Raw genomic sequence first — 12,541 nt, forward strand, 5'->3', positions numbered from 1 at the left:
CGAAAGTTCCACTTACCCACCTGAAAACCCCCGATTCGTGCCTCCAAACCGCGCAAATAAAAAATTTCCAGCCGAAAAGCTGCGAGTGTTAGCAAGTCATTTTTCTCAATATCACGAAACACGTGGTAAGCGCGCGCGAACGATATCCTGCTAAAAGCTCACGTCCTTTCGGGTTGCAAGCTCGCGGGAGACTGGCGCTGTAGTCGGAGGCTTTCAGGACGGTGGGGGCGACGCCTTCGTCGGACCCCGGCGGTCACTTTGACACATATCAAGTGAAAACGTCCTTTTGTTGCTATTGTTGCAATTCAACTTAGGTTTATTCCGTTACGACTCAATCGGACACTGAACCAAATCACTTAATGCATCGCAATCGACCAACAAATCCGATCGAACCACTTGTTTTCCTACAATATCGCAGCCAAACCGATCACCAAGGTGCCGCAAACCACAAACAACCTAAAGACGCATTACAACACCTATTTACGACGACACCCAACCCACGAATTTAATAAAAATCCGAACGAGTCGCGTCCTAACAAAACAACAGTCGGGCCATTTTTAAATGCACACACGCTTATTTATGCGCAAACTTAATCGGATTTATTAATGGCTTAAAATCTGAAAGGTGTGACAATCCCCACTTAGAAAATTAGCTCCGTTTTTAATTATATAAAACACCCACACGCTTAATGGGTTAATTACTAAAAAGCTCGATCACGCCGGTAGATTATTGTAAATGATACCAGTTCCAATTAATCGGATAATTCTCCGTTACTTCAAGTTTGATCAACTTACTGTGAAGAAAATTCGCAAAAATTTGAAGAAGTAAGACGATGAGGGTTGGTGTTACTGTGGAAAATTTAATGAGAAACGGCAAAAATCCCAGCTTAGGCTCGGAATGGAACTTCGTTGATCAAGTTTGGTAATTGTGATTATTGGCAGCCATCTTTAATTATGTCGTTTGTTTTCTTTGAGACATCGACAACACGTGACTCCGCAATGCGACTTACAAGCTCACCCCTATCGATTGATTTAGAGATTCAGTTGAGACACTTTACCCCAAACAGATTTGACCTTGCAAGTTACAATTTTCATATTATATATCAAAAGTGACAGCTCCAAAAATCCGAACTTGAATAATAAATGAAACGAAAAGCAAGTTTGTGTGTCAGATTAAACTGTTTTTCGAGTCCAAGAATCTAAAATAAATTTTTTGATCGAAGTTAGTTGGAGTTGTGAATTCTATTGAAGCTAATTCAAATTATCGACAAGTTAAATGCCTCATTGGAAACTTAACTAGGAAACAAGTTTAATAACGGCAACTTCTATTAATGAATTGCTCAACAACAAAATGTTACAAAGTTAATTCGAAGTAGTCTAAGCCCGATCGGTGAATTCGCGTTAATTCGATCCATTTTGAAGAGTGAACTTATCAACAATTTCATCAATCTGCCAATAATTGGACTACCCTCATTAAATCAGCAGTTTTCGAGCGTTGGAGCAATCTAATGCTGTATCTAATTGTAACTGACGAGGGAGATGAAGGAGGAGGATACGGATTAATTAGCTTCGGCATACATTCCGTCCAGCAAGAACAAACACCAACACAATGGGTTTTAGACGCTTTGATCCATCTCTCATGTACCTTAGATTAGCCAAAATATGTAGCTACCAGACAAACAAGCGCCTCGATCTGCGCTAATACCCGTGTTAATAAATATTTAATCGAACGCCGATGAATATTTAAAAATATACAAAAATTTTATTAATTATTCATTCACCTTTAACTGTTTCCCAAAACCGGGAGGACAGTTCATGTAACGAATTGCTGTTTGACGTTCATGGTTTATTCATAAATTTTAGGCAAATACAAAACGGTGGCTTGTTGATACTGCGCACAAAAATATTTAAATAACTAAACCAAAATGATCATTTTCGAGCCAAGAAAAACCTTGCACAAATTTTGGCAAAAATTAAAACGCGTGTTTGGTGAATGTTTTAATTCCCAGCTCTTCGCAGTTGATCGATTCAGCCCAAGGCATTCAATTGGATTTTGCGTTTGGAAATGTTTCGTCAACATTTTTATTTAGTTCCTGATTCTTGAATAATTTTACTCTGAAAACTTAATCACATTTAATGGTGATATTAATGTCAACTTGGTAAATATTCCGTCATAAAAGTAAGAGAATAAAGTTAAGCTGATTATCCACAGTCAACTTCTAGATATTACGGAAGAGCTCACTACTTAATACTTTAAAGAGAGATTTCATCTAACTACTCAACTACCTATAAGCATACTAAATCTATACGCCCGTAATATTAAGGACTTAGAATGGAATTCCTTCGAAAATAGTAAATGTGACAATATTTTTTTGTAAAACAATCTCGGCGGAATAAATTATTGAGTGGCTACGAGAAGTAGGATTAAGTGTCCAAACAAACAAATAATTTATTAACGAACGGCTATCACGAATAGTGAGGTGAAAATAAATATCGTTAAAAAATGAAGAAATAAATAATTGATGTGATGTGTACGTGATCGTTGTGCGTCAAAAACGTAATTTGGTCGCTAATTCGAGTGTAAATAATAAATGTGTTAGAGAATTCGGTTCGAGTAAGTTGTGATTGGAGACGCTGTATTGAATCATTAAGGTTAAATTCGGAGTTGTAACATGTGTAGCGTGCATGATTATCGCATATTCAGATCGATAACAATTGCGGTTTGCATCATGAATGGGTATTTGCGGTATCGTTAAGAATTCATATGTGAAAAATCGCTTTCCGCTTGTAATATATAAATAGAAGCGTGAACGGAATTCGGTAACAGTGGTGTTTAATCTGCGAGCTTGTTAGGGCAAGCTGTGTCGTTTAACCGCCAAAACGAATCAGCAAAATGGCTGTTAGAAACTAAGTTGGATCGAAAAACTTGAAGAGAATAGGGCTTTTAAAGGTAACGGCTATTAAATTAACCAATCGAGGCTAAAAGCCAAGTAATGAAGTCAAATATGGACTTTATTGAAATCTCCCGTTTGTCCTTATGTAGGAATGTCTGTTTTGCTAAAGCTGGAGCTAATAGACTTTGGTAGTGTTGTATAATGAAGTATGCATTTGGTATACTGGGGATATTAACCAACATAAGGATAACGCGCGTGACTGAGATAGATAAGGAGCTCCCGTTTCAGGAATTCCTATTATCTTCACCAGAGTAGCAGCCACACTTCGTCCTCAGTATGCCAAGATGTCCAATGTTAACACTATACAAAAAACAATTTCGAATACCTCCCGAGTATGCGTTTTTGTTCTCTTTCCACCCAAACCCCCAAAAAACACTAATTCAAATAAACTCCCCTAAAACATCGAGCCCAGTTTTTGTCAGCCGCGACCCATATAAATAAATTTTAAACCATAATTACGCAAAGCTCGCAACTATGACACTCCAATATACCTAAATGTTTAAATGTGTCAGTTACGGCCGTATATTTAGCAACAGCATTGAATTGCGTTATATCAAAGCGGTTGAATTGATTCATTAAACGTCATAGCCGGTTAAACCGGGCTCTATTACTCCTTCCGTTCAAATTTCATTTAATTGCTGCCTTAAATTTGTTGCTTTACTCGTGCGCCAGCTGATGTGGTTACCACGACACTCAATAATTTTTAAACAATTTCCCGCATCGATTCAACCGCCAAACTACCATAGAAATTTTAGTCACATAATGACCTCAATTTCTTTGCTGATTGTTTAACACTCTCTGGAATTGTTCCAAATTCTATAACAGCCAATTTAATAGCGAATGGCGTTGATAGAGGTCGTTAGGTGCCGTTTTTCTCTTCTCACGAACACTTAGATATGCTAAAACTTACTTGCATGCTGCTGACTGGCCAAACTACTGTCCAAGAACTCCCTATTTTTATCTGGAAACAAAAAAATCCATTTTATTCTCGCTCGAGAATAAATTCATAAAAATAGTCTTATTATTTGACGTTCCTCCTCCAGCACGCCTCTTTAAACTCAGATATAATCACAAAACATAATTACGACTGAGAAGTTCAACTTGAAGATGACAGGTAATTATTAATCGTCAGCAATTCAAAGAAACAGAAAACTCCTTTGATTCTTCTCCCTCTCGCAATTTTTACATTCTGATGCTAATAAGGGGTTAGTGCGCCGATGGCTCGATGCTCCCAACAAATCCTCAACAATTTCAATAAAATTTAAATCAACTATATTAATATATTTAATTTCAGATTCCATCACGATGGAATTTCTTCACACCTATTTCCCAATTTTCACTACGCCCGAACGTAATTTGCGTCATGCAATTTACATAATTTTATCACTCACACATACATGCGGTGACGCGACTAAACCATTTTTTCGATAGCAAAAATTGCACCACAAAACCAAAAACTCATCTAAAACCAGGTCTCTTCTATCCACTGAATTCGAAAAAGTCGGTATCCTTTCTAAATATAATTTAGAGCTGTGATTTGTTTCGTATTTGAAGGCGCGAAGTCTTATAACTGTATATAATAAATAAGCAGTTTTGCATAAACAATAGCTCAAAGTGGGGTCATTTCAATTTCACACGATGCGAACACGGTGAAATACGTAAATTAAATAGATTAGCGAAGTGGCTCATAGCTAGAAACATATCACATGCGCCTAAATTTTTAATCGTCCATTTTGGTGCGTCAACAGGTGTCACGGTAAAATTAAAAAATAATGAAGTGTCGATTTTAGACGTCAAGATAAAGTAACGTACAAAAATTAATATTCTGGAAGAATATTGAGAAAGTTGCGGCGCTCAAAACGCGTTCGAGCGTCTCAAACGATTTCACCTAACAAACCTTCAGTAAATTGACTAAATTACTATTAAATTAGCTATCAAACTTAATTTAATTCAATTATTGATCGCGTCTGAGTGGATTTTTTGCCCAATTATAGAAACGTCCTGGAGCGCGCCTTATTCGGAAAAAACAAGAGATCATCTAACAAATAAATAATGTGTTTGGAAACAATCTTAGAAAAGTTTCGAAGCTTATTGTGAGTAAAATAACTTTAAGTATAGGGCCATCTTTATTCCTTAGGGAAAAGAGCTCGCCAGGCGCATTTTTTCTTTAGCTGGATTTCGATTAAACTTGAACACAATGATAATATTTCAAAATTCGTTCATTCCGAATTCAGGCCGGGTAAGCACTAAACAATTAGGCATTCAATCAGACGAAAACACGAGTCATTTTTTATGTGCGGAAAATCGATTAATAGCCAAGACCCAAGGGTCTCTTGAGAGTTTTTTATTTCGCCGAGGAAAGTCTGTTTTATTGTTGTAGTGTCCAGAAATTACGAGCTTTAGAAGTTAATTGTACAGCCCCTAATATAACTTCCGATTCGGATTGACAACAATAAAGCAAACGAGGAAATGTTAAATTAACGTGATAAAAATGATGTTTAAAATAAGAAGCGCGATATCGGATGTTATCAGAGTGCTCATCCATGTTTGTGACGCACGAGTTCCCGGAATGGCAACCAAAACTTAGAAATAAAAAGTTTGGTGGCGGCACCGTTCGGTTTAATGCAATTTCTGTGTTTGTTCAAGATAATTTTATTGTATAGTAATGAGTTACATAAGAGCTGAATTAATTAACAGTGGCGATTAGGAACGGCTGCGAAATATGCAAAGTTTCCGAAATAATGCTAAAGTATATATAGTAGAAGTTCATTATGAATTGGGGAATGTAGGGCGCTAACTAATTTCAAAGCTCCTTCGGCGCCAATGCTCCACGGCCTGGTGGAGAGAATAGCTTCTATTTTTCTCGTGTAATTCCATTTCGAAGGACTTTCAATAAGCCTTTCTACAGTGACCCTTCTTCAGTGATCCTGGGAGGCTGAGCTGCACCAGCCTAAGCCCCTCGGGCCTCTCAGCTGCATGTGAAGCACGCGCCCTTGAAGGATGGCACGACAGACGAGTATAATTGCGCCTGGACGTGATCAGAGTTTAACATAAGACGCGATCATCGCTCCAAAAAACGCTAAATTTGATTTTTTAAAAGACTACAACAATTAGCACGCCACTGACGCGCCAAAACCATTACTCCAACAACAATTAACTCAAGAATAATAAGCCGCATCGCTGCGACCGGAATAGTTAAAACCGATGAAATGGCGCAAAGCCCGCAAAAAGTGTCTTCTATACACGCATATTTGCAAAAAATATTAATTCCATTAATTAAACTAGGGGAGAGTGGGCCAAGTCGCGCGACATATATTTAATTTTTTGTTGTGTGTTTGTGCGATTGATTATGTTTGAGAAGGTGATTTTGATTAGATGTTCGTGTACCGACGTCGTAATTTCAATTAGGTGTGGAAGCGATTTCCGTTGTTAGGATGCGCGCTTGCCGAATTTCGCACCTAAAACAGTAAACAGCGTCTCCAAGCCAAACAGTTCTTTGTTGGAGTTTAGTGAATTACAAACGTTGAAGTTTATCGAACACGTGGGATACGAATTCCAGATATTTTAAGTCGTGTGGAAAGAATGAATAATGAACGATTGGCGCGAAATTTATGACGGGTCTCCCAAAACTCTAAGATATCTAGATTCATAGCGTAGTGAAATAAATTGATGTAGATGTTCAAAATGTATTATGTTGGACATGAACAAATTTGCAAGTTTTATTTTTACTTCTTTAAAGAAATAATTCACATAAAAACTTGGAGAATCTTGACTAGAGAAAAATCTTTGGTCAAAGATCACATTTCTCAGAGGTAAGCTCCCTGGGGTAACCTAGAGGATGGTATAAATAGAATTATAAAACTTCATCACGACACACGCAAACACAAATTGAATTTTGGCGAACCCTTACCTTGGCAATTATCTCAGTTTAAGAATTACAATGGCGGCTTTGTGGTGACCGTACATCAAACCTCAACTCTTTCAAAGGAGCGAGTTTTAAAAGTAATTGCGACGGGTATCTCGACTCCATATCTAACTTATTGCCTTCCATTACGTACCATTTCTCAATTCGGGGACGTTATAAAAGAGGGTCGTGAGAAATAGCTTATTTGCAAACTGTTTCTCTGATCTTAAGAGTGCCAGGTTAACAGACAAGCGAAATTTATTCGGCCATATTGCGTGTGAACTTCCGATTTCATGGTTCAAAAACACGATAAAGATGTTGCGCCGAATTTCTGCTAATATAAACATAGCGTGTGTGCATCTAATATGTGGAACTCGGCTAAAATTCAATATTCGGAAATCTACTTATCTAATTATAGTTAGTTGTAGGTTGTAGTGTACCAACAAACCCTAATTTAATTCTATGTTTCCATTAATATTATGCAAAACGTCGAAATGAGCTCAAAGATTCGCGGAAATTGTAATTCAGCGAATGCGTAAACTCATGTCGAACATAATAGTTTCACAGTGGCTTGTGTAAACTTACACGGACGTCAAGATAGGGTATCTGATTTTATATCAGGCTTGCGTCAGGAGCAGCTGAGACGAGAATCAAATCTGAACTGTACGTGTCCTGTACTGATTTTAAAAGGATGGCTTGTTGGCTGAAGGCTGACGTTAACATCCAGGCAATTCGCGTTATCTATTCTTAAATAAACTGATGAAAACGTACAATTGTCATAAAGCCTTTAATAATTAACTTCTAAGACTAGGAGATATATAATCACGATCTTACGACCATCAACTTGCTCAACCTTACCCACTTTCACCCCGGCTAAATTGTCGAATCACCGTATTTTAGCAAAATCACAATTCCGTTGAACTCAAATGAGTCATTAGTGCTCTAGAATTCGGCGGGCTGAGGAAACAGCAAAGTACTTAAATTTATTTGGTTATGGATTCACTAGGATTACAATATCTTACTGTAGGCAATACAAGAAATTTTACGACGCCACTTAACTTAAGTGCCAGCGAAAATTTCGATAATTATCAATCAGAATTTCCCCTTTTTATTAATTGTATCGAACCTGAAACGTACCCTCATTATCTCCGAATTAAAGCGCCTAATCATATTACGATACGATTTCGTTTTAATTTAAGAATATCGATTCGTCTAAATGATTTCTGCAAGGCTAAATAAATTTCATTATCTCATCGATCTAGCGCTTTAAATAAAAGTAAATTACAAGCAACGAACAGCAAACACATTACTCTTGAAGCAAATATTTGATTTGCGGAAAACCTATTTTCACGAGGTTTGCTGAAATCATCAGTATTTTACATCTATTTTATTCTTTAACGCCTATCTGACCATTCATGCATCAGTTAGCGTAATTTACGAACAAAAAACCTACAAATAAGCAATTCCAGACTCTATTAAACCGGCACTCGGAAAAATAATTTCCTAATTGCTTATATCAAATCCCGCTATACTAATAGCGTTGTTGATCCCTTTACGCTTTTGCTGTCGTAAACTTATATATAAGACAAGATAAACCGAAAGATTAAATAAGATCCGTCGAAGATAAACCGAAAATTCGAACTTGAGACTGTTTGCTAAATATAAATAGGCCCACCATTTCGATACTCAGATCGATCTGGAAATTCAGTAATTGTCTGTCCAGAGCATAACATTCAATTACGTTTCTAATAAATTACTTTCAAAACAACGAAAGGGTTAATGTTTGATGGAGACAAATTTCAACGAACGACGTCCTGGGATAGACCGTATCATTCTGCTACAAGAAAGCGACAACTGGTGGTACCTCAGGGACCTCGTCAGACCTGTAGTGACATTTCGTTCCGTTCCCTCCACAATACGACCCTTTCACGGCTTCTTCTAACACACAACAGCTAGTTCGAGCCGCCGCTGACCCCGGACTCAGCGCCCCTAATGAGGTCGCACAGACCTCACCCCCAGCTTCATAATTCTAATCACCGATGTCAAAGAAACCAACAAAAACGAGTGAATATTTGTTTCTTGCGGCCGAAAAGCAGGAAGTTTAAGGGTGGATGTGTTCGATTAATCGTCCATAAAACTGCAATTATGGTGCAGTGTAAAGTATGGTCTGGCACAGCGATACAAGCTACTAATTATCGGCAAAATTGTTTTCGAGTGCCCGAAAAAACTGTCGAACAATTGAATTTCAATTAAAAGGCGATTAGTTTACAATCAATTATGGCATGAATTCGATAATCGTAAATATTTATACTTGATGTTAGCGGAAAAAATTTATACACAGTTGGAATATTTGCATTCACATTTGCAGTCTGTATTTGCTTCTAAATGATCATTACGTTTAACTAATGACTGGTAGTGGGAATCAAACAAATTTAATGAATTTTCGAACGAAGTTTAGCAGTGAAATGCAATATTTTAGATAAGCAAGACACGTAAAAACTGCCACAAGAGACAAGATGAAATATCATCCCTTCCGGGAATAATAGTGTAAAAGGCTGCAGAAAAAATAAATTCGGAGGCTTAGTGGGTAATTGCAAGAAAAAATATCAACTCTATGCGGGCGTCGTTTAGGAATATGTTTGTTAGTCACCGAGCACTACTAAAAATAACCATCAAAATTTCAGGACGTGGCAGGACTAGGATAATTACTAGTGGAGAGGGTGCTAAATCGATTGTTGGTTGAATGGTGTTTACTTTGTTGGAGGGAATTAAAGATAACACTCTGAGTTTTTTGTAATTTAATAGGAAAGTTACTAGGTAAATCTTTAATTACGTTAGAGTACAAATACCCACAAAATTCAGTGAACCCAAAACTCAATTTTCTGGGTTCGAAAGCTTTATATTAATCATACAAACTTCAGGCGGCGACTTAAGTTAATGAAAATTCAATTTTAATGTTCGAATTATGTAAATTTATTTCAAAAAATTGCGGAAAACTTTTGTTTTGATCGCGGAGTTAATTCAAGCCGACGACGATATAATTGTCGGGTTACGAGTACACTGTCAAACTGTGTTACCGAAATAAAACAATGGTTATTGGCAAAGTTTGAAGAGATCTTGTGGTTTGTTCTGATAAGTAGATTATGAGGACTACCGGCCGACCCCTTTTGAACTCCGTGCTTGGCACCTCTACAGAAACCGATATCCAATTAGGATTACGCCGTACAGTTTGATGTTATCGAAACTACGAGTAGGATGCCCTATTTCTCCAACGTCAAGCCATACCTTCACACAATTCGATAAATTGAATAAAAACGAGCGCCGAATTAGCAGCAACTTTCCTCAGAGTTAAATCATAAAACGCTGATTCCGCCAATTTTTCAACCGAAATTTCCAATAGCACCCTTCAAATAAAGCGATGCTGGAATTTGACACTTGATAAACATTTTATAAGCTAAATGAATTTGATTTTCATGTAAGTTTATTATGATTGATATGTGCAAACGACGACTTCGAAATATAGGAAATTGCCGATCGAAGCTCTACGCTTTACGTTCATGGAAATGTCCTCTTTCTCTGATTACTTATCATATATAATGTATAAAATGTTCGTTTTTGGTGAATATTTTAGTTACACACCTGTGTACTATCGACGTCCTGACCTACAATATTTTGCTCCTCCCATCTTTTTTCCCTCCACGATTAAAAAATCTTCAATAAATAAATTATATTACAATTCGACTTGTTTTCAAGCTAAACCGTACCGGGATTAGAATCAGATAACGCGTGGTTTAGTATCGACAAGCAATTCTAATTCACTATGACCGGGACATTTATTCTCGGTCACACGCATTTGATACGAAAACTATTTGATTAGAATAATTTGCGGAAATGGCTACTCTAACTGCTATTACTGTAATTATTCGGACTCTTCAAATCCATTTCCTCAAAATTCGTTCCAAAATTGGAACCGAGCTGTGTATTTTATTACAGTCTAGATGGAGAAGCATAAACTAAAAATTACTCCGAAAACTATTATTTTAAAAGAAACTAAGTACCTACTTTTCAGAGTGCCCTATTTTTTGTAAATAGTATTAGCAAGGAACGCTTGGCTCCTTACTTTCTATTCACTCTGTATAAAGATCCTCCCATGTAAAGGCTTTTCAGGCTTTTTGTGTTGCCAAGGGTTTGGATAAAAATAGCCATTTATGTAACCAATTAGAAACGTCAGACTTTCTGTAATAACAAGCTTCACAAAACCCTATTTCCTATTACAGATTGACGCACAAGATTCTTGATATTCTTTCTAGTTCTCGTAAGTTGAGAAGGTTGTGTTACTTATATCTCCTATAACAGATATGTGGAAAATGACCCCGCTCCAATTGCATACAATTTCGTAACGAAAATAATAAGTCATCTTTTAATTATGTGTCAGATTGAAATATAAACTACGTGTTCTTTACAATTTTTTAAATAGAAAAATGTGATATCCTGATTTTACAAATTAATTTCAATCTAAACCAAGCGGGATGAAGTTCTCCCTCCTTATGTGCGAAGTTTTGCTGGTTAATTTAGTATTTTTGTTGGTAATTGAATTGAGCGTGTTGTGGTTGTGTGAGTATGTTGAGGGAGGGTAACAATGAATTGATAAGAGTTAGCGTTGCACATTCCGTGTTCGTGCAATGGCTTTGTTGATTTTAGGCAAAGCAGTTTAATCTAAATGTGTGTGTATTCGGCAGCGTTTCGAGAGTAGAGCGTGATTGCCCCATAGCGCCCGACTCAATTTGACGTTGTAAAGTAATGCAAATGATAGTCAAGTGAAACGAGCAGAAATTCGCGGCCAACTAATCCGGAGTCTTATCCTGAAGTAAGTTCGTCAACTACCTTTAATAAGTGGTACAAACCTGGAAAGTGAGCTTTAATGAATCAGGGGTACGGATATTGCAATGTCTGCGCCCTTCTCTCAACCAGTACTTCAGTCGGCTCAATTGCATGCCATTACACACAACATTCAGCATTCTACAATGATACACAACTCATGAGGAATTTAATCAGCGATACGGCTTATTACAATCGATCGGCAACATTTCTTAAACAAAGGGATGAAAAACTTAATAAAAGTACTACGCGAGATATTAAATTACAAATTTTAATACCTGCGGGACAGAAGGCGGCTCTGTGCAACTAGTATGTAAAAGAAGTCGGTACCAGGCAGCCTGTCTTCTTAATAAGATTCACAAACTTTCATAACACCACGTCTTCGTCTTTTTCTCAAACTTTCCAAACGTCGCTTATTATAATTTCTTAACGTCAACTCGAACGACATCAATCTATACAATCCCCAACCAATTACCACCATTCTATCAATCATCCTCCATTTCGTTCGAATTAAAAACTCAAAAACGCGTGTGTTAAACAACTCGAGCATTGCGATGAAAACGCAGCAGAAACGGAGAAAAGACCACCGTGACAGAGATGAGAAATCAGGCATGAAATGTCACGAAAATTAGGACGGAAATTTTCACGTGCGAGCGAAATGCATTAGATTTCCCACTGTCAAAAATCGCGAAGGGAAATAAAAATAATACTATTTTGGTACGAAATTGATTGAAGTGAATATTTCATTGCGGCGGTTTGTCGGACAAAGGTGATGTCGATATTGAATAAAGAAAGTGAGTTCAGG

The 12,541-nt window shown here is 37.2% G+C and overlaps 1 protein-coding gene across 15 annotated transcripts in view; it reads right to left on the bottom strand.

Annotated features, from left to right (window-relative positions):
* The window catches only part of LOC100141763 (agrin), a 100,371-nt gene that overhangs the window by 63,765 nt on the left and 24,065 nt on the right, over positions 1-12,541 (bottom strand). For 5 of the 15 annotated variants that reach the window (XM_064359279.1, XM_015980393.2, XM_015980402.2 and 2 more), the window contains one exon: positions 3,865-3,915. The exons of 4 other annotated variants lie outside the window; for them this stretch is intronic. In XM_064359279.1, coding sequence (XP_064215349.1) covers positions 3,865-3,915 — 51 coding nt within the window. Of the gene's footprint in view, positions 1-16; positions 200-3,864; positions 3,916-12,541 lie in introns of those variants that run through there. 6 more of the 15 variants (XM_064359278.1, XM_064359280.1, XM_064359276.1 and 3 more) reach the window with 2 other exon arrangements.

Source organism: Tribolium castaneum, chromosome 10 (genome assembly GCF_031307605.1).
Source record: "Tribolium castaneum strain GA2 chromosome 10, icTriCast1.1, whole genome shotgun sequence".
Lineage (NCBI taxonomy): Eukaryota > Metazoa > Arthropoda > Insecta > Coleoptera > Tenebrionidae > Tribolium > Tribolium castaneum.